Here is a 26,568-nt window from a genome sequence, read left to right as displayed (position 1 = left end):
GAGGGGGGTAGCGTAGCGGCGCTTGCTCTCTGTCTCTCCTGGCCTAGTCGATCGCGGATCAGCCAGCCAGGTCCAGCTCGAGAGCGGCGAGCCCGTCGAACCGATTCTTGATAAGCCGGCGTCTTCCGCCGTCTTCAACCTGGGTTGTACGTACCCAAGCTTCGTGACGAACAGTCTTTATGCAGCGCGTTCCTCGCTTCTAGCACAAGAAAACCAGCCCGGCCTCTCCTCCGGCTTCCAATCCAACACCAGAACGATCACAAGGCGAAAGACAATTCCACCAAAGAATATCCCTCCCCTCTATCTTCCAACCTTGACGACCCCCATTTACGCCGGATCTCAAGATCGAATCAAGCCGAGGGGCAGACCATCTCTGACAAGCCTGGACTGACTAGGTGTTGGCCGAGACCTAAAATCCCTCCGGCCTTTTTCTTTCTTTCTTTCCTTCTGACTCTTTTGCTTCTTTGCCCTTTGATACTTCCTTTTTTTTTTTGTTCGCGGGAACCCGTGTCGTATCGACATAGTATGTTGGCCTCGTCACGCCAGCCTCGTCACGCGTTTGTTGAGCACCACCACCAGCTTTCCTCGTCCACCCTTCACCGGTCAAGCTCCCCACAGACGGGAACTTTACGCCAAGACGCGACCACCCCGACACTTGCAACGTCTGTAGGTCCATCCATGGATCGCAGCGCGTCGGATTACTCGCAGTCAGGTTTGCCTTCGCCCTATCCTAGCAACTGCGGCGACAACCAGTCTGAGGCCCAATCTGTGACCGTAGACACCTCGTCTGCTGCGCAATACAACGCATCTGCGCAGCAAGAAGTGCGTTCGAACAACCCAGGCAACTACTCGGCCTCTGCGACACCCACGTCCGAGTACGGCGTCTACCCAGCTTCGGCGCGGTCGAGTTCCTTTCCGGACCACCTCCAACAGAGATCATACCACCCGGCCAGCAATCATAGCGGCAGCAGTGGAGGTATGGCGCAAACACCAACAAGTCCGTCCGCATCCCTGCCTCAGGATGCACGTCATCGCAGCTACCCAGCTGTCCACCAACGGGATATCAAGTCTGACTCGGGAGGTGCACCCATAGATCCATCCATCGCCGCTCCTAGCCCAACGTACGGGGCTCCCGCCCAATACTCGCCGTACGGGCCCCCTTCGCAAGACATGTCGCACGGTTACGCGCATCCCGGTAGCAACCTGTATGCCCAGCCGCGACCAGATTGGTCTGGGTATGGGCAGCAGCACGGTGCTCCGCTGACCCCCGGCCATCACGTCTTTCCACAAACGCCAACCTCGGCACCGCCTCAGGCGCGACCTAACCAGGTTAGTTTTCGATATCCCCATCGACGTCATAACACCAGCGATTATCATTCTAGGGGATTACTGGGTTTCTGTTTAGTTGGCACTAGTTTTTTTTGGTTATGCGCAAGCGGACCAAGGAAACCATGGTTCTGACATGAGGCGCAAACTCTCTGCAGGTTTACTCTTTCGTGCCAATACCCGGCGCGCAACAACACAAACGCCCCAGGCGACGATATGAAGAAATTGAGCGCATGTACAAGTGTGGATGGCAAGGTTGTGAAAAAGCCTATGGCACGTTAAACCATTTAAACGCCCATGTGACGATGCAGTCGCATGGCCAGAAGCGCACTCCAGAAGGCAAGTTACTCCCATTTTCCATTCAAAGTTCAACCCCCCATTTGAAATATGGTTCATATGGGTTTTCGCGCCCTTGCGAAAAGCATGCAAGCCTAGTCTGGCGGATAAGTATGCTTTGCGACAGGGCGAGGAAGGTTATACATGACATCTATTTGGTTCCTTAAATCAGACCCAAGATTTCAGGTCAAAATGGTCGTCCACATTACCTCCACAGGCTAGCGGCCGCAAGGGTGAACCATTGTGCCGGGATGCGTCTGGCCCCCCACATGCACTACACATCTTCCTTTGCATGATGTCGCAATATGGCAGCACCCACCTACCAGACATGCGCAGCCGCATTTTAATGGCGAGACGAGGCATACTAACCCGAAGTTTAATCTTTACAGAGTTCAAGGAAATTCGTAAGGAGTGGAAGGCCCGCAAAAAGGAGGAAGAGGCTGCGCGCAAGGCAGACGAGGAACGCCAGCGCCAAGCGGCCCAAAGCCAAGGGGGTTCAACCGAAGGCCAGACCGGCTCCGACGTATCTCAATCATCCAACGGCTACGCGGGAGCCCGTGGCGCCGTACAGTTGCCCCCAATCGGCTACCAAGCAGGCCAGTACCCAGCGGCGACGTCGACTTCGGTACAGCAGCAGCCACTCCCCGATTATAACGCCAGCTATATGCAAAGCTACCAGCCGGCCTCGCCCTATGGAGGGTCCAACCAGGCCATGTATAATCAACGTTAGTGGTTTTGACCGCCAGCATGGGTCCGGGCAGAAGCGGCCTCGTTCGATCGCCTATCTGTCCAGAGTTCGAACCTGATTGCACTAACCGTGGCTCGATCTGATGCGCAGAAGACGGCATGGATTCCAAGCACTTGAGAATGTGAAGAAAGTCGTGGCTTTGGGTATGATGGCAAGAGGGTGGGACGGACAGTGACGACCGACGGCGATGACAGAAGCAGCATCTTCTGGGCCGTTCTGGAGAGTTCTGCCTAGAGTCTGACCCAGTCTGCCTTGATGGCCTCGGACTATTTTACAACGACACGCGCCGCAAACTCATCATCTATCACACAAGACGCAACAATGGATCTTAGCTGGTTCCCACAAATAATTACAACCTCATTAGACGAACGCCAACATCGAAGACCACATCGAATACCCAGGCTACCCAATCGTTTTAATGTCAAACTTTCAACAATCATCAACATTCTTTCTGCATAGCAAAGGGGGGAGGGCGTTTGTACACGGCAACATGCATTTCGCTGGTCTCAACCACTAACCCGAGCGCCACTGCTGTGAGGGTTTATTGTATCATTGCATACGATCTTATAAGAGGTTTCGCACGCGCGATACTTTTTAGTCCCTAATGTCTTTGGGGGGTGTTTGCTTCCTTTTTTTTTTATTTTCTGTCTGCCTTATTTGTTTTCTCTTTTTGTTTTTGTTTCGTTTCGCTTATGGTGTTTGTTTCTGGCAGCTTCTTTGGAACCATTATTTTTTTCTTCTTGTTTTCCACTGGAGAAAGCATCTGTTTATAGGATGCATGGGGGATTGAAACGGTCGGGATGGGTAGAGTTTGATGGGATGGATGATATAAAGGTTTTGAAGCAGGAAGCAAACCAGGCCCAGCTGAACGGAAGTGGTTGGAGTAAGTGCACTGAAAGCGCTTTAGCAGCAATTACAGTAATAAACGGGCTTGGATTCATTACATGGTCTGGGTAACCCTCTGAGTTACTCACGGCGTTGGTGTACATGCACAAGGGCGAATAAAAAATTATTCGAAGTTTGGAAGGGGAGCTATTTTGCTTGCAGATTCCTTTGATTCCTCGACATAACATTCGTGGAGATGGCATGATAGACAGACGGATGGAAAACAGGGCTGCAGAAGTGGGAATGGCGAGCACGGCCAGGAAACACTGCATTTTCCCATCGTCGGTGTGAACGGCTGCAGTGGACTGACAAGGTACCCAGCGATATACAAGCAAGGGAACCCGGAACCAGGGAAGTCTTTGTGGGTTGTGAGACGAGATGGAAATGCAGGGTCGTCCAAGCACATACAGAGCGCCGTTGCCTTGTATCTATCTATATATTTTGGGGTGTCTGAGAACAAGCCGATTTTAGTGACGAGAAAGATGAAGGCGCGGATATTGCATTTAGTCTGTTTTAGTATTACCGTAGGACATTGGTTCGCCCTGTCACCCGTTGTTGGTGTTTTTTTTTTCTCTCTCTCTCTCTCGGTATTTTATTTCAACCCCCCCTTTTTTTTTTATCCTGGCAAAGTCAAAGGGGCCCCAATTGATCTCGCCTCGTCTTGGCTGCGTCACCACACACTGATGGTATGCGGCTTGCCGGGCATGGGGAGGGCGGGCGTGGGTGGACTAGAATTGTTCTTCCCGAGTGCTACTCTGCTTCTTTTTGTTTTGGTTTCCACCCCCACCACCACTACCACGAGGTGCGGTGGGGGGGAGGACTTGAATTCCTCACCGGTCTCGTTTCCAGTTTTTTGTTAGAAACAAATATCTGGTCTGGGTGTGGATGTAGCAAGTTCGTATAAGGCCTGTATGTGTTTTGGTAATACACACTAATACGAAGTAACTACATGATATCGGACGTGGAAGCGGCGGATGTATCCGGTTGCATGGACGCAGACTAGAATAGTGTCTATTTTTTTGATGAAGATTACAGATTTTTGTATGTTCTAGTACAAGTATTGTCATTTATAGTCCTTGGGTTGGTTGGCGTTGTTTGTTTTCATTGTTTAGCCATAATATGTATATGATTTTGATACAGGATGGTTATCCTTTCTTTTTAAATACCTACCTACCTACCTACCTACCTAGGTAACAATCAATTGACTGACTAACAAGCATACTTTTTCTTCATGCCATGCGGTTGGTTGATAGACTGACAGTTGATTGACAGTTAAGTAGGATCGGATCAAGATATGCACCCGATCGTAGGCATGTCAAGAGTTTCGACTATCTTCTAGAAGCTTTTGTTTTACGACCAAGGGAAAGAAAACGAACGAACGGATAAATTTTTTTTTTTTTTTAGATCAATGAAATCAATAAAATAAAAATAAAATATAAAAAAACAGGCGAATCATACACTCGGGGCCACAATCGCGGGGTTGATTCGTAAAACAAAAACTCACCCCCAAAGAGAAACAAGAAGCCCATGCATGACAGGTAAAGGCGACCCGCTGGTTCTTTTCATGCCAAGCCAGTTCATCCATCGATCTTGATCTGTTGTCCTCTCAATGTCACATCACCTTTCACCCTGTAAGGTTGCTTGAAGCTAACAGGAAAGATAACAAAGTAATACCAATAGCGAGTGTCCTCTGGACTGGATTGGGTAACAAAAATAAAAAATTGAAAATTAAAATTAAAATCAAGCAGATTTGTTTGATCGGCTCCCCGGATGAATTGTGGAATGACGTAGGGAGCATTCAAGAGCTGAAAGTTGTTTTGTTTTACCCATTCGTATCTGCGAAACGATAAAGAGTATAATACAGCTTTGCGTGGAAGGGAGGAAGAAGGGGGGTGGTTGTTGCTCATCATATCCACCGAAAGCTTTTTTTTTTCTTTTTTTTTTTTTTCTTTCTTCTTTTTTCCCTTTCCTTTTGGCTCCCCTTTGAAAGCAACGTCAAAGCTTTTTCCTAACAAGACGATCACGTAAATTACATGTCCGAAAACAGCTCTGCGCCCAGCAAGGCTGAAAGGCCTCTGGCCAAATCCAACTCGACAGCTTCGGCTGCACAATCCTATGTCTCGGTGCCCGTCACCGGAGTCCATCCGTATGGAAGTTTACAGATCCATCAACAGCCCGGATTCGGGCAGGGGACGACCGAACCGGGCAGTACGGATGACATGCCCTCCCTATCGTCTCAGGACCTGCTCGGCGAGGGCGACGTGTTCCTCATCCTCGACCTGCCCAAGGCCTTCACCATAGGTTGCGACACGGCGGCGCTCACCATCGAGACTGCACGTCCCGTGCTGGGCTTCCGCGGCCTCCCGCCTGGGGCACACCTGGTCTGGGTGTCGGATCCGCAGCAGATGTCGCGATGTGGCTACTGGTTCGTCACGGCCAAGGAGGGGGGTGCCGGTATGGTGAGGGTCAAGCAGTGGGATCGATATAACGAGGTACTGGGCGAACCGGCCAGTCAGTTCGAGGCCAGGAGCCACAGGGACAATATTGCAAGTTTCTATCAGAGCCTGCTCCCTTACAACATTCGGCAAGACGGTACTCGTCGTCCGGCTTCGTCATTCCCGCCCAACAACCACACAAGGAGCACGTCTGACTTGGACCCGGACCTGGGCATCGAGAAAGCCGCCATATGGCACCATCTCACCTCCTCCATCACCGAGCACCTGCTTCGGCGCGTCACGGGCTGCCCGCTGCCGGACACGCGCGAGTGGCTGGTCGACACGGCCGACACCATCAAGGGGGAGGTCAACTTTGCCCAGGCCAGCAAGCTCTTCAAGGCCGTCGTCGGCAGCGAGCTGACGTTCCTGTTCCCTCGCGACGATTCCGGGCTCGATCTGAACCACCGGCTCACCGCGGCCGACAAGGCCACATCGTACCCCGACACGACAGAACTCATCACTTCGGTCGTCGACCGCAGGGACGGCATATCCGAGCCCGACGTCGTCGGCGAGCTGCAGTTCGCCTTCCTCACCGCCGTCCACCTCGGCAACCCATCGTGCCTCGACTACTGGCTGCACTTTGTCCTGCGCGTGCTGCTGCGCGCGCACCGCCTCGTCATCGACAGGCCGGCCCTCGTAAGGTCGCTGACCACGGCGCTGCACGCGCAACTCGTCTACAGCGACCGCTACGTCATCACCTCCTCATCCTCATCCGCCGACGACGACGACGATAAATCATCCCACGGCATCCTGGACAGCCTCCCGCAGACCAACAGGAGCCGGCTGCGCGAGGCCCTGGTGCTCTACAAGAGGAAACTGAACGAGTCGCTGCTGGGCCTCGGCGACGCCATCGCCCAGCCGCAGGCCGCCGTCGGCCACGCCTTTGCAGACCTCGAGGCCTGGTTTTGGAAGTACGGCTGGGACCTCAGGAGCGACTACGTACCGCCTTCACAGGGGGTTGAACGGTCGGAGGATGATGATGGCGACCCGATGCAGTCACAACAACAACAACAACAACAACAGCAGCAGCAGCAGCACCAGAAGAGGCGACCTGGTCTCGAGGCCGGTGATGATGGAGACAGCGATGATGATGAGTATCTTCCTGTGGTCGTCGAGCTTGATGGCGATGGGCGAGAGGTTGGACTTGTCTCTTGGAATTCGTAGTTTAATGTCACTTGGGGTGAAAATGGGTTTTGCGTTTGTGAGATTAGGAATGACTTGTGTTTGTTTGTGTTCGTTGGCAATACAACTCTTCTTTTCCCCTTGGTTGTTTTCACCAGCTCTAATTTACTTTGGTTGCCATCAAGTCGGATTCAGTAGCTCCTAGTTAATCTAGATTCAAGATACCAAGCCTGCCCTGGCTACATGTTCGCGCTGCCCATCATGCCTCAGGACTGATATATCAGGAAAGGAAAGTGAACATGCGTTCAAGGCTTTTATGTTTGTTCAACGGGATGGTGTTTCCATCCGTACAAGGCGACTACCATATAGCCCAAGGGGTGACATCCCTTCTGGCCACTCATGTTCTCGTAATCTCTTGGACACAATAAGACGGTTCAAATCACTAAACTCCTAATCGGTCATCAAGTCCCGCAGTAGAAGCATTGCTCAAGATCTCATTGCGTTTCATTTTCGCCGGTAACCCTTTACACCCAGCCCAGAAACCAGGCATGCCATGCAAAATAGCAGAAAAAATATGAATAAAAAGGGTCATCCGTAAACCCTCCCTTTTTTGGCCAGGAAATTCGATCAAGGCATCCGATTTGACTCCATGACTTTAAAACATCGCCAAAGCCAGCCCCGTGTTTTGGAGCAAGTGATGGATCGAACTTGCTGCCTGCCCGCGGCTGGCTCTGGGCGTGAGACCGCCGTGCTTTTGCCCCAAGAAAAAGCAGACAGTATGACCAATAAGCATCGTGACCAGTCCAAAACTCCCCTGCCGTTGCACGCCTCCGCTCCCTCCACCACGTGGTATACCCGGAGACAAAATTTAACGGTAAGACTTCTGGAATCTGGAGCGGGCACCAGGACCGCCGAACTTCTTGGGCCTGTGATAGGGGGTATCAGGTTAGTATCGGATGTGAATAGCAAGCAAAATTATCGATGTCGAGGTGTCATGAAGAGCAGAGACATTGCTAGCAGTTCTCCCATGTACCTCCAAAGAGTACCATGGATGAATTGAGACTGTCCATCTGTCTTCCGACACCACCACAACCAAAAAGCGAAACCAGGGGCTCGCAGGGTTTACGTACTCGCAACGGCGGTTGTCGGCGACAAGAAGTGTACGGTCGTACTGTGTCAGGGCCTGCTTGAGCAGGTTCTTGCTGTGCTCATCGACGAACTTCTGGTAGTAGGCAACGATCGACTTGGCGATAGCCTGGCGGACGGCGTAGACTGTAGAAATAACAAAAAGAGGAGTACGTTAGAAAAGCTTGGCCCATGCCGAATGGCGTGTAGACTTGACGTGTATGCTTCGCGTTCATAAAGCCACGCCCTCCTGTGCACAAAAGGGTTGCAAAAAGTCTCTTCATACCCTGCGAAGTGTGACCACCTCCGGTGACCCGGACACGGATGTCCATGTTGGCAACCTGGTCAAGGCCGATGACCAGAAGAGGCTCGTAAACCTGTTCCCAAATCAAAACCCAATTAGCCACAGTCCCCAACCGCGTTTTTTTGTTTTGTTTTGTTTTGTTTTCAACCATTCCCCCGCCCGCGCCCGTCCTCCTCCCGCTCGAGACCTCCCGCATATGTTCCTGTGGGACGTAGGCGGTTTTCGAAATCGGTTTCGGGACTCCCGTCTCTTTCCCGTTCGCAGCGGGCGGGACGGGCGCAGTCAAAAAATTCGGACGCAAATGTTGGTGCTTGCCTTGTATCTAAGAGTGGCGGGCTCGACGAGGTTGAGCGGGCGGCCGTTGACCTTGATGAGGCCCTGGCCCTTGACGCACTGGGCGACGGCGGTGGCCGTCTTCTTCTTGCCGAAGCACTGGACTCTCTGCTTGTTTGACGACATGATTGCGGTTTCTGAGGGATGTGTAAGGCGGGTTTTGCCGGATCGGTCGGAGAGTCGAAAAGAAAATGGAATGGTCGTCGGGGGGGAATCGCAGCGTTCGTCGAGTTGGGTGGTGATATGTCCAACAAGCGGTCCTTCTTCCTTTCCCTCTTTTTTCGGGGGCCCACTTCGGAATTGCATATTGGTAGGGTTTTTGGTGTGGGATCACGTGCTCGAGAGCAACAAGAGACGAGGTGAAATCCACTTGATGTTGATTGGTGAAACTGGTCCCCACTTCAATTTCGATGCCCCATATTTACTGCCCCGCGGCCAAGGCGCCCTCTCCAGTATCGTGACCAAGTCAGTCAGTCTACCTTGGCTGTTTTTTAGAAGCACAGTAGGGAGGGATATCGTTTAGTTGTCATTCACCTCGTACTAAACTGTGTAAAAAATCCATATCCTGTGTTGTTCATGATAAATCATAGCTCTCTGCTTATTTCCGGTTTGTATCGTCCCAAAAGGAGACAAATAACATAATTATGCAATAGACGAGAGCTTGGTCAGTCCGATCATCTGTTCTTGCTATATACCTACCTACCTACCTACGTACTAAACATTGCATCATTTATTTCAAATTTCGCTTGGGATTCCACAGGTTTTCCTGGCACATTATAGTGACATATACCTGTCCACAGAAGAAAAGGAAAAGAAAAAAAAAAAAAAAACAAACCGTCATACAACCCAACCCAGCCAAAAGCAGAACAATGTCCCGCAAAGGTGTCGGCCTCGCGGCCTTTGACCGCAGCCGGCTGACATCGGCCCAGTACGCCACCCACGGCTCGGCCCTCCGGACCTCCAACGCGCAGGCTCTGCAGACGCAACTCGAGGTCTTCCGGTCCCTGCTGCAGCAGTTCGCCCAGACCCACGCCAAGGACATACGGTCGGACCCGGCCTTTCGCGCCCAGTTCGCCCGCATGTGCGCCGCCATCGGCATCGACCCACTCGCCAGCTCGAGCTCCGGCAAGGGCGGCGCCGGGTCCGTCTGGGGCCAGCTGCTGGGGAGGTCCGTCAACGACTTCTACTTTGGGCTCGCCGTGCGCGTGGTCGAGGTCTGCGGCCAGACGAGGGGTGAGAACGGCGGGCTGCTCGAGGTCAGAAAGGTCCGCGAGATGATTCAGCGGAGCAGGAGTGAGGGCTCTGCCGAGGTCACCGAGTAAGTTGCACCGCTGCCGCCGGCTTTTGATGAACTAGAGCACATGCTTACAAAACTTGCCAGGGACGATATATTTCGGGCCGTGGGAACGCTGAAGCCCCTTGGGTCTGCGTACTCTATCATCAAGGTCGGCAGCAAACCCTACATTCGATCCATCCCCAAGGAGCTGAACACGGATCAGAGCGCCGTGCTCGAGGCCGTGCAAGTGCTCGGCTACGTGAGCATCTCCATGCTCATGGCGAACCTCCGCTGGTCTCGACCGAGGTCGCAAACTGCCATCGAAGACCTCCTCGGCGAGGGCATGCTTTGGGTCGACAAGCAGAGTGAGGAATGGGAGTACTGGAGTCCTAGTTATATGCTTGGCCCGCAGGCAGAGTCGAGTGGAGAGTGAAACGTGACGGAACATGACTGAAGAAGCTATAAAAAGAACGTCACCGAGACAAGTCCTTATCGTCGCTGAAAAGCACTCAGAAGTCTATAGGCCGGCCGGGCGCAAGAGTCGCTCGTGGAGCCATCGAACCAGCCCGCGCTGGAAAGGGATGGCCATACCTCAACCGCCATGGCACTCATGGGAGATGAAGCAGAGGCAATGGCACATTGAGAAGTCAAGCAAGTCCACAAATACGCCTCTTTGGAAAATAACTTTCTGGAAGTTATATGCGGCCAGGATATTAGCGGGAAAGGACAGCTGAAGACAAGCCTGCTGGCAACACAATTGAGGCATATGCGTTCAAGAGAAGAGAGAATAAGGCTGGCTGGCACATGAAACAGAATAGGAGGCATCACTGAATACTGGGGCACTGAACACACCGAGTGTTCATCTGAGTAACCCCAAGGTTTACTGCCCAAAGACTCAAAACAACATGCACTGTGGATATTACCCAGGCGGGCTTGTGTGGAAGTCACTCTTTAACAGACGGTATCCGCTTCAATTATGGCTCTTGACCAAGCCGCAGGTATCGAACATCAATATTATTGGCATATCTTCATCTACCGAAAAATCAAACATAGAAAGCTGGATGTGCCAAGAAAATACAATATGCCAGGGCGGCGATACATATAAATAATTGTACCTTGGCGACCTATCTCGCCTCTGTTACCAGGTCGTCGAGGCATCACGCCATTATCCAATCAGGCCCTGATCCTTCTCCAAAGGCACCAACCCCAATCCCCTCAACGCCATTGCAGCATCGAATTTGCTAAACCCTAACCTAGATCACACGTCTTCTCGCCTAGTAAGGTGGGTTGGGGCCCATAGGAGGGTAGTCCTCCGGCCGGCCGCCGAGAGAGCTGGGGCGGCCACCAGGGCCACCATCACCAAAGTGCTTCTTGCGAAGAGCTGCGAGGCGCTTCTTCTTGGTGATGGTGTTGACGTAGGTACCAATGACGAACGAGACAAGGTTGAAGAAGGGTACCCAGGTCTCCTCGGGCAGGAACTTTTGGGCAAAGGCGAGGCAGATGGGCGATGTAACCCAAGAAACCTTCATAACCTTCCAGAAGCCGACGCGGACGGTGGCACGGACCTGGTGGTACGTACGGGCACCGGCGATGAGAGCCATGGCTGTCAGGTAGACTGAGTTCTGGATCGGTGCGATGATGAGGTTGCTGACGATGATCTGCATGATCTTGGCACGCAGGCTGGTGCGGTTCTTGAAGGCCTTTTGCAGCAGCCAGATGAGGAAGTGTCCCATTGGTGCTGAGACCAGGGCACCGTAGGCAGCCATCTTGGGAACGCGGCTGGTGAAGTAGTTTCCGTGCTTGTTCCTGTCCTTGGCGAGAAACGAGGCGATGAGCTCCTGGGCGCCCGACAGCGTGCCGGCCGTCAGCATCTTGGTGCGCAGCGGATTGTCCTCGAGCTGCTTGATGTATGCGGCGAGGTAGCCCTTGGTGCCGGCCATGCCCTTACCACCCGTCAGCGCGGTGCCGACCGCGGCAGAGACGGGGTGCTTCCCGCTGGTGCCGGGGAGGGGAGCATTTCGGGCTTCGGAAAGCTTTGACGACACCTGCTCCGCAACCTTGGCAGCCGTGGAGGTGCCCGTTTCGAACGTGTCTCGCTCGATCTTAAGAGACATGGTGCCAACGTGTCTTGTTATATAGAGGGGCAGTCAGATCGCTTCAGGCTGGCATGTAAGGTGGTCGGGTCGGGTTCGGTCGGGTCGGGTCCGATCGTCTGTGTGTACAATGACAACACTAGGTAGACATTAAAAAAAGTCGTAAGTATGATTGCAAAACAAAAAGTCTAAGCCCTATGGGATTGAAGCTAGTCGATTTGAACAAAACGATGCGATGCAATTCGATGCGGTGTGTATAAAGTGGAGAGATCGCACTGGCTGTGGTGGCTTCGCAAGGCGAGGCAAAGCTTTTGTTTACCGCCGCACCGCTTTTGTTGTTTTCGTCCCATCCTGACTTGATGTTTGCCCCGACAACGCGTACCGCTGGGCACACTGTTGGGATTCAATTCGTCCTGACAAGCGCGCTCACCAATTGGCTGCACGTCAATGATGCAATTGAAAAAAAAAAAAGAAAAAAAAAAAAAACACGATTACTTACAGTGCTATTTTGAAGTGATTAAATTCGCGATTGCACCCATTCGAAGCTCAGGTGCAGGTATTGGGCGGTGTTTTGATTTCATCAAGTGGGATTTGTTAATTATTTTGCACTGCACGTACCGGGGGTTCTGGCTGGCCTTCTGCTTAAAAGAAGGGCCAGCTCCTCGTCAATCCAATGCGGAGGTAGCTTGGCAGGCGCGACCTGGCTGACAACCGCGGCTGCATTGACTTCCATCATTTTGAAGGTGGGGCGTGCTCGGCGGGAGACAGGGATTTGCTGGTTCAGCCCAAAATTTGGTCACAATGTCGGTGATTGGCTCAATTGCTACAAAGTTTAATAACTAAACCAGCTGCTATGCATGACAACGGAATAAAACCTCCACTACGTTAAATATACATTGTTCATTGGCCTCTTTATATGCCTTGATGTGGATGTCAGGCAAGCAGTTGGCGATGGAGAACAGAGATACGATGTTCGTTCCAACATTCATTTAGTACGCTAACGCAAACGCAGTCCATATCCATCACACATTACATGATGCAAAAATAAAAATCACAGGTAGCTTCTCAACTGCTCTCATCGTCGACCACCTCGCTATCAGGATATATCGGTATCTATGATTGACAACCCAAATACATTATTAGCCGGGTGGCCTCGTTAGTGATGTTGGAAATTCTTTTAAACTGTTCAAACTGATTGTCTTAAATATGCCAATCCAACCAACTTGGGCTGACAAAAACATACTTGTTTGCAAACATGGGAATAACTGCGCTGAGCAAACTACAAATTTATTCCTGTCAAATTATGCTCCCGCCGTTAACTAGCATCATGGAGTGAGGGGTTGGCTACAAATGGAGAGCGGGACGGGTGATCAAGGTAGCCTACCAGATTGAGTAACGGGTACATCCAATACAGAGAGAAAATCTTCCTCCTGACGGAGAAGTGAGCTCAAGGTCAAACGCAAGGCACAAAGGCCCAGACAGACTCCTAAAGGACCATGAGTCCTGAGAAATTTGTCTTTAAAATCGGTCACTCTGAAAACTACCACCGAAGCCTGTCTGACTGTGACCGCTTTCCACGCACATAGACACATAACACTTCAAAGTGTGAGTACAGACAACTTACCCAGATCTGTCTATGTTTATCAAGTCTTGACTTGCTTGCTGTATGATAGTGTCCTCGATGAATTTTGATCTTGAATTGCCACGGAATGGCATGTATATCAACCACATATCGTTTTGACATACACTTGGCATCAAGATTAACTTCTCATTTTGATCTCCGACTGGGTATCGATCTATAGAATCCCTATACTTCGACTCAACATGTCATTGTATGCCCCCATTTGCGACGACCAAGTCTTTCAGCTTGATCAACAAGAGAACGGTTTAACCTCAAACAACAACGATACTCATGTTGTTGATCAACATGGCACTGGTGCCCGCCCACTACCTACCATGAGTACATTCCCATCGACCACCAACCCTGATCCACCACTTGTGTGGCAACAAGGGTCCGGACCCCGATCGAACTACCAACCCAGACGCCAAACCCATAGAGATTGTACCCACTCAACAGTCGTGCGCTTCCATGACGACAATTTTGTCTGCCCGAACTGTCTCTGCGAGCCGATCGAGGGTTATGTCTACCATTGTGTCGAGGATCTTGAGCTCAGGTTGAGCAACGCCATTTTCGAGGACAACTTTGTCGCCTGGGATGAACTTGGAGAAGGACTTGCCAAGCTCGTCAAGCCGCCTGCAAGAGGCCCGGATCGAAGAGCAACGGCAGACAGGGAAACCATCCTCTCAGAGATCAAGGCAGAGCAGAGGGCCGGTTATACAGAAGAACAAATCGAGAGGCTGGTTGCCCAAAGAAAGCAGGCCCTTGAAGCAGCCAGAGCGTCTGTAGCACAGGCTGGAAATACTTCAGGAAAGCCTTGGGTGTTATCACCTAGGCAAGAGTGCGAGATGGAGTTCTGCCACAGCTGCCGCCCCTACTTTGCTGAAAGGAGTTACCTGAGTCTGAACGGTATTGTCAATGGAGACGTGCCGGCAACTGCAGCACTGGGATTTGGATTTCATGCGTACTCCTCTCGACCTCTATATGACCCAAACGTCGCTAGGAACCTTGGTCTTCGACGCCCTCCCGAACCCTTTCCAGCAAGTCATACACAATTCAATCTTATGGACCTAATCCAGTCACATCTGAATCAGCTCAGTACGTACCCAACACCTCAACAAAACTTTGACTTCCAACACAGCCATGCCATGGGATTCCCTATTGGCCCAATTGCCAATGGAAGTCACGAGCCCAATGCTAGTGGCTTCTTTGGTTGTGAGGTAGTCCGGCCGCCTTGGACCCCTCCACCAACGCCGCCTCTAGCGGAGTGCAACGACCAAGGTGGAAATATTGGCAGCAGCACCGTCATTCCCCACGATGGCCGAAGGTAACTAGCCAGACCCCTAACTGTACCTGCACACCTCAGGGAGCCTCTCAATACTGCTCGGACAGTCTGCTGACCGGTGCATGATTTCTCTTCATAGCCCTCTTTCCATCAGGGGCAACTCATTTGTGCGACAGCAAGTCTTCCAGACCGTACCAGGTGGCATCGCCCACAGCTCCGCCGATGACCTGAACAAAAAGATACCTCGGAACTTGCCGGCTTGTATTTTCAAACAAGATCAGCTCAAGTACCTGACAGAGGAAGCTTGCGATGTAGGCCTCGGCCTGCCTTTCAGCCAAGAGGAATATAACACTGCCTGTTTGACAATGTTACCCCCACCTGATTCGGAGGAGGTGTTTGGTCTCAAGGACAGTGATATCAGGCCTGCCAACACCATGTATCTGAAAGATCTTGACCTTGATCATGACTTGCGCCCAAAAACAAATATGGAGCGTATAGAGGAGGAAGAAGGACACTTTGGCGAAAGCCCTCTCCAAGTAGCAGATGGAATTGCACTCACGGAGGAGGCGGTGCAGACTGGAACCCCGGACATTGTTATCTGACACATCTCCGCCGAAGATCGTCAAAGTAACGTGTCGTTATTGTTTGCTGATCAATGGTAACACTAACAAGAATACGAGAATGAGGAGGGTATCGTTGTACTACCAGAATAAAAGTGTGGATCCTCTTGATATCGGCATTTCATGTGATTAGAAATAGTAAAAAAAATACCTGAAAAGCCGGTGCTCATGACTTGATTGAAAAAAAGGATGCGAAGCGACGTAAATGACGTTGTTGACAAGTCAGTAGAAGCATCAAAATTTCGCGGATGAGCCTGTTCAAGAGTCATTACAGGCAAGGGGCGCCAAGGACTACAAAAACCAGCCCACGTTCTTAGTCCAGGTCCATTTGAGTCCAGTTGGGATCGTCCTTTGGTCGCCACGGCTTGATCCCGAGAGGGTTCTTCTGCCGGCTTTGCGCTGCTCGTTGTATGATCTTATTGGTTTCCCTACTAGTCATAGACTCCTTGAAGTCTTTGACATCCTTTACTCCAGATGCCATTGACTGCTGCAGGGCTGGAAAGAGCTCCGCAGCTAAAAAAAAAACAAAGTTTTTGGTCAGTATGGTTGACGACGGGCCGATAAAGATGACCTGAGACCCCGAGACAAAACTCACGATTGGCAATATTTTCCGTGGCAGGGGCAATCATTCGAGGGATTGTTGCTCGAAGTCGACGTAGCTGATGACTCGGCTGGTTAGACTTGGATTCATCCACCTTGTAAGATATAAATAGTGAGAGGTGGATAATTATCAAAGATGCCGACGGATCGGAGAGGAGCCTCCAATGAATGATGGGTCATGCCCGGATTGGGCACAGCAACTTGGGAAACACTTTTTTTTTCACTTGCCTGAAGATGAAGCTCATGCAGGTGCTTGAGGCTCGCCTCATACTTGGCCTCGTCCCACGTGTCGTCGCCGGCGGACACAGAAGCCGCGGTGGGGGCACCATTTGGCCTTGCAAGTTGAGGGTTGGATGACATGACCTCTAAAAGCCACAGCAACACAGGCTTTCTTTGGTCTGAATCAAACTAACAGGTACGTATATGGAAAGAATAAAAAAAGATGGGTGTGAAGAAAGCCCCTTGGTTGATCCACAACCCCTGGTGTTCGCAAAAAGCAATTAAACCAGCAAACTTGCGCCAAAACTCGGTAGTGAAATTCCGACAAGTGTGTCAAGGTTGTGCAAAGTACAAACCAAAAACCAAGCAGCAAATCAAGCTGCTGCCTCGTGCTTGCTGTGGAGAGGCTTGAGCGCCGAATTTTGTAACTACCGGATGAAGGTAGGGGACCGAACCAGGCCACAAAAATAATTCTTTTGCTGTATGTATTTACTTTTTATTCTGGTCGCGGCTTGCTCGCTGAGTCGATCAGGATTTGACAAGTTTTAAGATGGTGTGCCACAAAGTAAGTGCAAAGCAAATGGAAGCCAGGACCAAGTATCCGTACATTGATTGAGGTGCTGGATGGATGGCTGGCTGGCTGGCTGCTAGGTACTTAGTTTTCCCGGGCAACTAACTACCTACGGTACGATCTGGTAGTTCGACTGACCAAGCAATGTGGTGGTTGCTGGTTGGCAAATTCCCTGTAAGCCAGGGTGAAGAGAGTGAGAGGCTTGGCGCAGCCAACAGAAACAAAGCAAAGTAAAAATAAAAAGAGAAAGCAAGCCACACACACACACACGCGCGCGCTTTTCATTTGTGCATAGTAGTTGGCACTTGAACTGTACCTGAGACCGAAAATCCAGGCAGTGGAGGCAAGGCAAGCAGGCTTGGCTGGGATGTCACGCTAAACAATGGATCTGTGCTGGAATCCCTGTCCCAGACCCGCGTCCACCTTGCTCACCCAGAAGTTGGTCCCTGTCTACGCGCACCAAGCGTTGGCCCCGCTATAGTGAAAAGTCAACCAGTCAACCAATGAGTTGCGTCCGACAACCTGCTGCCCGCCACGGTTCAAGGTGGGAAGAAGATTGCAAGGCATGCAGCGTGCAGCAGGCAAGCAAGCAAGCAAGCAAGCAGCCGCAGAAACAAAAACACCCGTAAAAAAAATAAAAAAAATTCAAACCTGGAGACCTTTTTCTGTTCTTGCACCCTTCAACCCGTTAAAACTCTTCCGTCGCCGATCCCGTATAATTCCCTTTCATCCACCGTGTTCCCGACCAACCTGAAAAATCGGGTTCTTGGCTTCTTGTTCCTGATCAATTTTATCGGCAAATCCTCGTTATCGCCCTGGACAAAATCAAGCAACACGAAGCCAATCAGTTCTGGCCGTTGTGGGCGACCAAAGAAAAAAAATATCCACTGTCTTGCCAGTCCTGACAAGTCCCATTCGATAACCTGCCCAGGTTACCAAATCTAAAACCCGTCACTCTTTATACCACCCCATTCACGCAAGCAAGCAAGCAAGAAGGTCATCAAATCAATCACCCATTTTGGTGTGTTTGAAACCTCTTGAGTCGTAGCGCGTTCGACCAACCGCGATTTGTTCTTGGGTTTAGTCGCTCTCTTCTTGTACCTTACCTGATTTACCTGGTACCTGAGGTACGGTACCTTTTTGGGGCCCAGCTTCGCCAGACCAAGTCTTGTCCGCACTGTCCGCTCGCGACCTGCTTGGTCTATCATTCACCACCATCAACCATCGCCCACCATTTTGGCCTGGTTGCCATTTACCCTTTCGTCAACACCCCCAAGCTTCCTCAGCAGCAGCAACTTCTTCGAGAAGTTGCTGTCGCTGTGGCCAACATCGCCACAACGGATCGAGTACTTTACTACCAGCAGGCGGCGCCTCCGTCACCAGCTCCATCGACCTCTGGTCATATCCCCGCCCAGCAGCAGCTGGCACCCCAGGCCTCGATGAACGACCCAAACATGTCGGCCGTGCCTCCCCCAATGGTAGCACCAATGGTGTCGAGTGCGGCTTCACAACAGCCCGTTTCGAGCTGGAGCACACCAGCACAACCGAACCAGGCTCCCTCACAACAGGGTCCTCCCCAACACGCGGCTCATAACCCGCCGCCTCCCCCGCCGCCGGCAACCACTCCCGTCGCGAAGACGCGGGGCCCGAACGCGACTCCTTCCACTGCTAGGTCCATTGCCCAGTCGCCTGCTCCAACCCTTCAGCCACCACCCGAGGGAATATACAGGTCCTTTGAGGATCTTCTCTCAGCCGTCCAACAATTCTCCAAAGAGCAGGGCTACGGTGTAGTCAAGCTACGCGCCTCCAACTATCGCGATGGAAAGCCTACACGTTACGACCTAGTCTGCGATCGTGGAGGTGTTAAATACTCGAGCACCGCCAAGAAACGGAATCCCTCGACGCGCAAAGTTGATTGCCCGTGGCGCGCCAAGGCCGTCTGTGAGGTGCAACTGAGCAACCAGTGGCGGTTTGCCGTGCAGGAAGCCCGGCACAATCATGAGCCTCGAATGCCCGCCGTGCTACCTGGTCAAGAAAACACGCCCATTGCACAGACGCTGCGCACCTTGGCCAACAAGATTGATCGTCTCAGCCATGACGTCTCTCAGGGTTTCGGGAGCATTCAATCCAGGATGGACAACCTCGAGAAACGCATGGAGAATCTCGAACAGAACCAGGCCAACCGTAACATGATGAGCGCCATGGGTAACCCGCCTCTGGACAGTCGTCTTACCGGTATGGACACGAGCCGAATGAACAACATGGATGCTCGCGTGGGCGCCATGGAGAGAGCCAACATGATGGATCGTACCAACGGCATGGATCATATGGGTGGCATGGACGACGTTGAGGCTAGGCTCTTGTCAACCTCGGTCATGTAGGCAAATAACCGTTACGACTAAGCCGTTCCGGTTGTCCAGCACGAGTCAGCGACGAAATGATGCGTCTTTACCAATCACCGCATTCACAATCGGTTTCGTCGGACGGGAGGATGAGCAAACGGGCAATCACGATGAGTCTGTTTCCCGCCAGTCATCCTCACTCACATCCAGGAACAGCCCCGGGCGAGCCCTAAGAGTTTTCATAAGGGTTCTAAGTACGGGAAATATTCTCGCTCGCTCACAATTGCATTCCTTGGACACCAAGAAGAGAGAGAGAAGGCCATTTCTGTTGGCCCACGACCAAAACACGAACACAAATGGACACGACGGTGGCATGAATAAAATATATTTCAATGGGTAGTTTGTATTGGTACTTGGCAGTCAGCAGTAAGGACTGCTTTTCTGCCCCTGTTTTATGGGATCGGGTTACACTGACGGCGTTAATGGGTCGGATTTCTTTCCAACAAAAACAAACAAGATCATCTTGTTCTTTGTGGCCCATCGGTTTATGGGCTTCGGCTTTTCGTTCTCATTCTTCTTCTCAAATTCTTTCCGGGAAACAGTTACAGTCCGGACGGTATGACATACCTCATGTCATCTATAGCTTTTTAAACTTATCAACAAACCGGACTACTTGGCGGTTGTGACGGAAATTCTGGGGTATTACTTTTATGACCAGAAGGTCGGTTATGTAGAAAGCACTGTGTCAACTTGGTATCGATGCTTGGTGGAGGTGGAGGAGGAAGGGGTTTGTCAAATTTAGACTTGCATGTTTTTTTTGGGACGCTTCTGCAATTGACAGACGCGTATATTGCACCACCACCAGCACCCGCAATAAGGTAGAATGTATATGATGATGGCTGCTTGCCAACAATCTGAACAATTTTGGCAACATTTCTGCCGAGCCTTAAGGGCCTATGTGTGTACCTACGTTATCGCATTCTCAGTAAACTCATATCCAAGTTAAATAACCAAGCACCTATTAGAGCTAAGGTCCGTCTAGTTCCATTTTAGGTCTGGTGTAATTAGGGGTGGAAACGATAATAGACAATTTATGCAGTGCACATATGCCCACGTAGTCCAGCTGCAAAACCATTCGCGTATAAACTGCCTTTCCATGTAAATGTCACCTGACTAACGGGATGCCACCAGCCTCAAGTAAAATCGCGGCGGGGTACCTTGAGAGAAACTCGTTCGATGCTTTCCATTGGCCCACAGCCCGCCAGCTGGCTTAGGTAATTGATCCAGAGCAAATCGCCCCACAATTGGGCCCTACCAGCGCACACTTGCGAGAAAAGTTGCAGTTGTTCTCCAAATCATCATCCAGCCAAAAAAAAGTCGGTCGACAATCCAGAAACAACACCCGCCGTTGTGACGACAAAATCCGCCAAAATGCCCAACAACCGCGTTACCTACCGCCGCCGCAACCCGTGAGTTTTTTTTGTTTCTCTGCAGCAAACTAGACGATCGAGCGAAATTGTGGTCTGGACTGCAAGGCGTCACGGCCCCACGGAGGCTCCCCTCGAAACAGGGCTCGAGTTGAGGATTGGGGAGCCTCTGGGAAGGCAGTGGTGATCTTGTGGACGACCGAGCTCGTGAAAGAAAGAGGACTTTTTTCTGGGCAGAATGAGGAGCAGGGTTGCTGACGGAGGAATTCATGATCGCAGCTACAACACGTCGTCCAACCGGACACGTCTTATCAAGACCCCCGGCGGCGACCTCCGTATCCTTCACATCAAGAAGCGTGGCACTGCCCCCAAGTGCGGTGACTGTGGCATCAAGCTCCCGGGTGTAAGTACCATATGAAGCACGGTCGATTTCGGAAACAAACACTTGGAGTGATGGTCGAGTGAGGAAGGTCTGCAGCAGTAGGGATTCGGAACCTGGGCCATGGCAAGAGGAGGAGCTTTCATTATCGAGATGTGGATGGGCCTTCATTGGGACGGTTGCTTGCCTTTCGAAGCAGCTCCGCAAGGAAGATCCAAAGTGGAAAATGGCAAATCAGGCATGGCCGCGGACGGGAACTTGGTCGACTCACTTGGTTGGCAACTTCACGCCACGGCGATTCGATATCGACTGCAGGTTGCTGACATTTGCGTTTTTGAATTTCTACAGGTCCCTGCTCTGAGGCCCCGCGAGTACGCCCAGATCTCCAAGCCCAAGAAGACTGTTCAGCGCGCGTACGGTGGCTCAAGATGCGGTAACTGCGTTCGCGACAGGGTTGTCCGTGCTTTCTTGATCGAGGAGCAGAAGATTGTCAAGAAGGTGCTCAAGGAGCAGACCCAGGGCGAGAAGAAGAAATAGACGGATTGCCATGTCTTGTGACGAACGACGACTTTTTTCTACGGCTCCGGGGTGGTTTGGTCTTTAGGCGTGCTTCCTCTTTTTTATTTTATTTTCTCTCACAGCAAAGAGAGTGAGGAAAACGGATGGGAACGGATCTCTTTATCGGAACTCGGCTACTGCAACATTGTTTTGGTGTTCACGTCTTTTTGGGGGAAATGCAAAACAAAACAAAAAAGGCGTTCTTGTCTGCATGATAGAGAAGACCAAAATCATCACAGCCGTGCAACCCCTCACAAACAAGGCCAAATATGCAGGCCGAATGTCCATACTGTCGAGTTTTCGACAGCCTCTGGCTTTTGAGAGAGCTGGAGACTAGTGAACAATTGAGGGCTTCTTGACACATTGGTGTCTTGATGTTTCTACCTGGGAAGAAAAATATGAATGAAGACCGCAAATGATTGAATGATCCATGACCGCCAACATGATCAAAGGTTCATATAGGACGTTTGATGGACTGCATCGCAAGTATCAGTGTTGCCTGCATTTCTAGTTCTACATTTATTTCCAATTGAATCTACGTCTGGAACTAGACTAGACTGGATAATCTCCATGTAAAAAATCGTGCTACCAATCTACCTAAGCTAACAAAGTCCCACTGCTGTGGGTCTTATCGATTCGAGATTCTACCGTTGCAATGCTGCGCAATTACTCTAGTAGTAAAACGCATGGTCTCGTTCTGACGTGATGGACGACCGAACCACCTCCGCAAGCCCAGATCTGGTAATTATTTAGGTACCCTACCCAACTTCATGACCTTGGTCAGTGGGCGGTCTCACAGATTTGTATATACGAAACGACACCATAACGACGGCTGACTACGACCTGGATTTTTTTTTTTTTTTTTTAAATTGGAACCCCGACCCGATCTGTTATACCTGCCTCCGCAGATCAACAAGGCATACAGACAACTGCGCAAAGGGGACAAAACCACACCGCCGCAATGTGCCAAACCCTCCGCAACACCGCCAGGCGCCTTGCACCGGTGCGGTCATCACAACAACTATCCCGCGCCTTGACCACATCCACACCACAAGCATCGTTATCCACCAGCATTCCCCAAAGGACAATGCGGATAGCGACATGGACACAGGACCTGAGCATATCCAGCAGGATACCAAGTACACACTCTGCAGGGCAAACCTCGAGATTTCTACACACCACGGCACCAAGACCCGCGCGCGTGCCACAGCAGCAGCAACAGCAGCAGCGGGGAGGAGGAGCACCACCACCGTCAGAAGAACGTCAGGGGGGCAGCCAGGGCACCGACATCGGCAGCCTGGACGTGCTGGCCGACGCGCCGGAGCCCGAGTTCTCCGTCTCGGCGTGCCTGGCCGACGGCTTCCGGCTGGCCAACGGCACCACGGTGCGCGACTCGGGCCTGCTGCTGGTCGACGGCGAGGCCTTCTCCTGGCGGCCCTGGGGCGGCGACCAGCCGTCGTCGAACCTGAAGCTCGTCAACGCCAAGGGACAGTGGGAGCTCCCGAACCCCGAGGAGGCGCTGGCGCTGCTGGGTCTCGTGTGGCCCCGGCCCGACCTGCTGCTGCTGGGCCTGGGCGCCGAGATGCGGCCGCTGTGCCCCGCCACGAGAAAGTTCATCACCGGCCTGGGCATCAGGGTCGAGGTGCTGGACACGAGGAACGCCGCCGCCCAGTACAACCTGCTAGCTACCGAGAGAGGCACGAGGGATGTTGCTGCCGCGCTCATTCCGGCTGGGTTTGGGCGTAGTGTCTGAATATGTATAAAAATAAATAAAAAAAAATGAAAGAGGGCGGATAGTTGTATGGGGAGGCCCATTCTGGAGAACGGCGGCAGTACTAAAATTAGGGGAAGCCGAGGGCTGCATTGTACACTACAATTGTCTGTACTGGCGAAAATACCATAAAGCTGTGTGTAATATAATGATTGAAATTATTGATCGGTTCCCGATGAATTTACAACATGTGGATGACCACTTCTCTATACGATGCTTGCTTTAGACCTGCCAGAGATACATGATATTCTCTAAGGACCGGCAAATGTTTCGTGTGCCCAAGGCCCTGGTTTAAGACGCTTTGCGATTTGCATACTACGTCACTTCTATGGCACGGAGGCCTTGGGAACGGATGACTGGTGCTAGAATTCCATCCAGATATCAACTCCTCTGTTATGTAGCAGTGTATTCCTGGCGCTCCATCCAAGAAAAAAAAAGGGTATAAATATAACAGGTATCGTACTTTGGATTAGTTTTTCCCCCAGTCCCTAGTCAACAGTCTCAATACCGAGAATAAGTCCGGCGAATCTCGAGTTCAACGGAGGCACTGCAACGCCAAGCGCAACGGGTGACTGGTCGGGCTTCTTTCACTGCTCCTGTTTTCTTCTCGAATCCAGTGATGAGTAGCGCACAAAAAGCTGATCGAGAAAATGTTGGTGCCGAATGCCTTTAGGTCTCGCACGGGCAAATTCGTCAATGGCGGCCTGTACGCCAAAGCCGGCGCGCTCAATAAGATAGCATACGATGAAGAATCCTGTCCGGTTCTGTTTCCAATAAGGTAGTCAGCAAGGAAATGTATACATGTCCCGATTCAGCAGCACTTACGAAACCATAGTGACAGTGTACAGCAACCGCAGCCTTCAAATCCCCTTGGAACTTCTCCCGTTGTTCCGCCCTCACCTTGTCGACAAGAGCAATAAAGGCCTCAACCTCTTCGGGGGTAGGCGGTATTTTGGACACGGACGGGAACTTGTGGTATCGGATGCCGCCAGCCTCAAGTCCAGCCGGATCATAGACCGGCGTGTCATGTGATATGTCGATGATGTCCCTGATGCTATGGCCCCAATTTTCAACGAAAGCCTTCGGGGAATGAGTCTCGTCGACCTCGCGCAGAGTCTTCATAGCTCTGAATATCCCCGCTATCGGGTCAGAGACTGGCTCTACGTTTTTCCACTTGGCCAAGTTCTTGACGTCCCACTTTCCCTCCTTGGAAAGGTACTGGAGCTGCCAGCCGAGTGAGAGGCGACCACTGATGCTCGTGCTTAGAAAGTCCGACACCAGGCCTGCTAGGACGCGCGCCGTTGACGGTGCGTAGAGAAGGGCGTGTGTCGCCGGCGATGGCAAGATTATGAGTTCCACAGACCTCCTGGGCCGCAAGGGTGACGTTGGTATTTCGGTAGACCCTTCACGAGGTGTTGAGGGGTCCTCCTGAAGGTCGTCCAGACTTACTCTATGTCGGGCTCGCTGAAAGTCTTCATCGGTAAGGTCTTCAATCCGAGATTTGCTCTGAGCATCGTGGCGCTCTATGGGAATCTCCAAAGGAGCAGCACTATCCACGATAATGGGACCGTCTCGAGGTGATGCCGTCGTGTCTACATCCTCTGAAAGCCATTCGCGTATCCTCTCAGCATCACTTGGCTTCGTGATATGATCGTCACGTCCTGCTATGAGGTAAACCGGTATTTTGAGGCCTTTCCAGACCTCTCGACCGGCGAAACCACCGTGGGTGTCCCCATTGTGGTATGTAGGAAGAAAGCCGTATGCCATACGCCGCCACACAGGTGTTCTGCTTTGGCAGTTGAAGCGATACTGCAGTTTCTTGGTCTCTTTACTGGCATCAGCGCCGACGAATCTAGAGACACTAGCACTCTCCAAGCCGCCTCTCCGGTCCCAAGCTCGGTATAAATCCAAAATAGGGGTGGGGATCGAAAGAAATTTACGAGCCAGACCGGCTTGCTTCGCCGGCGGCGGCTCCGAGGGCGGGCATATAGCCACAAGACCGACAACATGCCTGGATAGAGACGCAGGTTTGGGAACTGTCTTGCTGGCCAGGCGCGCAGCAAGAGCAGAACCCATGCTATGCCCGATCAAGACCACATCCTGATCGGTTGTCTTGTCGCGGTAGTCTTGGATAATCTTGTCGAGCAGTTCCAGTAGCGCCTCAGTCCTGTAGGCACCCCAGTCTTTTGGCGCAAATTCAGAAAGGCCACAGCCGGGCAAGTCGATCGCCAAACATGACGAGACGTGGATCAAGCTCGTCAAAAGTGAGGTAAATTGGGCAGCGCTTCCGCCCAGACCATGAACGAAGACGAGGAGGGGTATGGGAGAAGGCGTGGATGGTAACTGGTCCACTTTGGGATGGCGTCGGTAGAAAATGCGGATACCGGGGTACGTAAAGCGCGATGTCTGGTATGACTTGATCTCGGAATGCTTTTGCAGAAGCGGCGGATCGGTGCCTTCAGGGTCTGTATCTGGATAGAGATTGTCTGGTATGATATCTAGACATCAGCAGCAGATTCATAGGACTGCTGGGTTTGACTAGACCTAGTGTAAAGCTAGAACTAGTACTAGATACTACAAGACGATGGATGGGAGCACTATAGCTTACCGTCGCCGGCATTTTGCGACGAGCCAGCATTTATTGATCGCCGCTTGTATATCAACAAGGGCGCCGACGCGGCCACGGTTAATAGCAGCGCCGGAATAATGTAGCGCGCATGTGCGGCGATACTGGTGCGCCCAAGCACTTGTGCTAGGCGATCTTGGATGGCACCCGACATGGTCTAAATCGCGGGCGTATCTCCATGACCGGGCTGCATCACATGAACAGGCGCATACGAAGCAGACGAGGCTGTTTTATTGTCTCAGTGCCAGCATATTGGGTGAGGCGGGCCGGTAGGTGGGTAGAAAGGTAAGCGAGATTTCCGAGAAAGAAAAGGGAAAAAAAAAATCCTTCTCAAGTCAAATGATCCCAATCCAAATTTCCTACCCTGCCGAGGGAGGAGAGCTGGATAGGTGGTGTTCAAATATCTACTCCGTAATTGAATACCTACCTAGGTAGGTAAGGAAGATACCAAAATGACTGACTGACTGGCTGGCTGACTGGCTTAGGTACATAGTAAGGACCTAGCTCAG

The 26,568-nt window shown here is 51.6% G+C and overlaps 11 protein-coding genes across 11 annotated transcripts; 7 read left to right on the top strand and 4 right to left on the bottom strand.

Annotated features, from left to right (window-relative positions):
• Nucleotides 1-525: 525 nt before the first annotated feature.
• On the top strand, nucleotides 526-3,616 carry PgNI_09429 (uncharacterized protein; the record flags this gene model as incomplete). The annotated part of the gene is made up of 4 exons (XM_031129413.1): nucleotides 526-1,329; nucleotides 1,485-1,773; nucleotides 2,052-2,387; nucleotides 2,501-3,616. 4 exons carry the CDS (start codon nucleotides 526-528, stop codon nucleotides 2,533-2,535), a joined length of 1,464 nt encoding a protein of 487 aa, XP_030978251.1. The 3' UTR covers nucleotides 2,536-3,616.
• A 1,712-nt stretch (nucleotides 3,617-5,328) lies between these two features.
• On the top strand, nucleotides 5,329-6,954 carry PgNI_09428 (uncharacterized protein; the record flags this gene model as incomplete). Its single annotated transcript, XM_031129412.1, has 1 exon — nucleotides 5,329-6,954. The coding sequence occupies one exon, from the start codon at nucleotides 5,329-5,331 to the stop codon at nucleotides 6,952-6,954; it is 1,626 nt and encodes a 541-aa protein (XP_030978336.1).
• An 826-nt stretch (nucleotides 6,955-7,780) lies between these two features.
• Nucleotides 7,781-8,800, bottom strand: PgNI_09427 (uncharacterized protein; the record flags this gene model as incomplete). The annotated part of the gene is made up of 4 exons (XM_031129411.1): nucleotides 7,781-7,838; nucleotides 8,043-8,184; nucleotides 8,324-8,414; nucleotides 8,639-8,800. The coding sequence occupies 4 exons, from the start codon at nucleotides 8,798-8,800 to the stop codon at nucleotides 7,781-7,783; spliced, it is 453 nt and encodes a 150-aa protein (XP_030978259.1).
• Nucleotides 8,801-9,448: 648 nt separating this feature from the next.
• On the top strand, nucleotides 9,449-12,623 carry PgNI_09425 (uncharacterized protein). Its single transcript, XM_031129409.1, has 3 exons — nucleotides 9,449-9,992; nucleotides 10,056-12,186; nucleotides 12,545-12,623. Exons 1-2 carry the CDS (start codon nucleotides 9,544-9,546, stop codon nucleotides 10,381-10,383), a joined length of 777 nt encoding a protein of 258 aa, XP_030978262.1. The 5' UTR covers nucleotides 9,449-9,543; the 3' UTR covers nucleotides 10,384-12,186; nucleotides 12,545-12,623.
• On the bottom strand, nucleotides 11,225-12,064 carry PgNI_09426 (uncharacterized protein; the record flags this gene model as incomplete). The annotated part of the gene is made up of 1 exon (XM_031129410.1): nucleotides 11,225-12,064. The coding sequence occupies one exon, from the start codon at nucleotides 12,062-12,064 to the stop codon at nucleotides 11,225-11,227; it is 840 nt and encodes a 279-aa protein (XP_030978258.1).
• A 1,244-nt stretch (nucleotides 12,624-13,867) lies between the features above and the next one.
• Nucleotides 13,868-15,548, top strand: PgNI_09424 (uncharacterized protein; the record flags this gene model as incomplete). The annotated part of the gene is made up of 2 exons (XM_031129408.1): nucleotides 13,868-14,988; nucleotides 15,086-15,548. The coding sequence occupies 2 exons, from the start codon at nucleotides 13,868-13,870 to the stop codon at nucleotides 15,546-15,548; spliced, it is 1,584 nt and encodes a 527-aa protein (XP_030978261.1).
• A 331-nt stretch (nucleotides 15,549-15,879) lies between these two features.
• On the bottom strand, nucleotides 15,880-16,526 carry PgNI_09423 (uncharacterized protein; the record flags this gene model as incomplete). The annotated part of the gene is made up of 2 exons (XM_031129407.1): nucleotides 15,880-16,079; nucleotides 16,391-16,526. 2 exons carry the CDS (start codon nucleotides 16,524-16,526, stop codon nucleotides 15,880-15,882), a joined length of 336 nt encoding a protein of 111 aa, XP_030978254.1.
• Nucleotides 16,527-17,100: 574 nt separating this feature from the next.
• Nucleotides 17,101-19,337, top strand: PgNI_09422 (uncharacterized protein; the record flags this gene model as incomplete). The annotated part of the gene is made up of 2 exons (XM_031129406.1): nucleotides 17,101-17,130; nucleotides 18,108-19,337. 2 exons carry the CDS (start codon nucleotides 17,101-17,103, stop codon nucleotides 19,335-19,337), a joined length of 1,260 nt encoding a protein of 419 aa, XP_030978253.1.
• A 1,309-nt stretch (nucleotides 19,338-20,646) lies between these two features.
• PgNI_09421 (uncharacterized protein) lies at nucleotides 20,647-22,087 on the top strand. Its single transcript, XM_031129405.1, has 3 exons — nucleotides 20,647-20,767; nucleotides 21,005-21,128; nucleotides 21,453-22,087. The coding sequence occupies exons 1-3, from the start codon at nucleotides 20,730-20,732 to the stop codon at nucleotides 21,639-21,641; spliced, it is 351 nt and encodes a 116-aa protein (XP_030978257.1). The 5' UTR covers nucleotides 20,647-20,729; the 3' UTR covers nucleotides 21,642-22,087.
• Nucleotides 22,088-22,623: 536 nt separating this feature from the next.
• On the top strand, nucleotides 22,624-23,415 carry PgNI_09420 (uncharacterized protein; the record flags this gene model as incomplete). Its single annotated transcript, XM_031129404.1, has 1 exon — nucleotides 22,624-23,415. The coding sequence occupies one exon, from the start codon at nucleotides 22,624-22,626 to the stop codon at nucleotides 23,413-23,415; it is 792 nt and encodes a 263-aa protein (XP_030978256.1).
• A 229-nt stretch (nucleotides 23,416-23,644) lies between these two features.
• PgNI_09419 (uncharacterized protein) lies at nucleotides 23,645-26,526 on the bottom strand. Its single transcript, XM_031129403.1, has 3 exons — nucleotides 26,042-26,526; nucleotides 24,259-25,919; nucleotides 23,645-24,197 (listed from the first exon to the last, which is right to left on the bottom strand). The coding sequence occupies exons 1-3, from the start codon at nucleotides 26,211-26,213 to the stop codon at nucleotides 24,021-24,023; spliced, it is 2,010 nt and encodes a 669-aa protein (XP_030977592.1). The 5' UTR covers nucleotides 26,214-26,526; the 3' UTR covers nucleotides 23,645-24,020.
• Between the last annotated feature and the right edge of the window lie 42 nt (nucleotides 26,527-26,568).

This window comes from Pyricularia grisea (assembly GCF_004355905.1).
Source record: "Pyricularia grisea strain NI907 chromosome Unknown Pyricularia_grisea_NI907_Scaffold_7, whole genome shotgun sequence".
NCBI lineage: Eukaryota > Fungi > Ascomycota > Sordariomycetes > Magnaporthales > Pyriculariaceae > Pyricularia > Pyricularia grisea.
The sequence above is the reverse complement of the archived record's forward strand: the minus strand, read 5'-3'. Positions and strand labels throughout refer to the sequence as shown.

Bases quoted from the DNA above. Each gene is read 5' to 3' on its own strand.
- PgNI_09419 (XM_031129403.1), bottom strand. From the start codon at position 26,213: ATGTCGGGTGCCATCCAAGATCGCCTAGCACAAGTGCTTGGGCGCACC. The intron at 25,920-26,041 runs GTAAGCTATAGT...ATATCATACCAG, and splicing joins GTCGCAAAATGCCGGCGACG to ACAATCTCTATCCAGATACA. The intron at 24,198-24,258 runs GTAAGTGCTGCT...TATTGGAAACAG, and splicing joins TACACTGTCACTATGGTTTC to AACCGGACAGGATTCTTCAT.
- PgNI_09421 (XM_031129405.1), top strand. From the start codon at position 20,730: ATGCCCAACAACCGCGTTACCTACCGCCGCCGCAACCC. The intron at 20,768-21,004 runs GTGAGTTTTTTT...TCATGATCGCAG, and splicing joins ACCTACCGCCGCCGCAACCC to CTACAACACGTCGTCCAACC. The intron at 21,129-21,452 runs GTAAGTACCATA...GAATTTCTACAG, and splicing joins GTGGCATCAAGCTCCCGGGT to GTCCCTGCTCTGAGGCCCCG.
- PgNI_09425 (XM_031129409.1), top strand. From the start codon at position 9,544: ATGTCCCGCAAAGGTGTCGGCCTCGCGGCCTTTGACCGCAGCCGGCTG. The intron at 9,993-10,055 runs GTAAGTTGCACC...AAAACTTGCCAG, and splicing joins GGCTCTGCCGAGGTCACCGA to GGACGATATATTTCGGGCCG.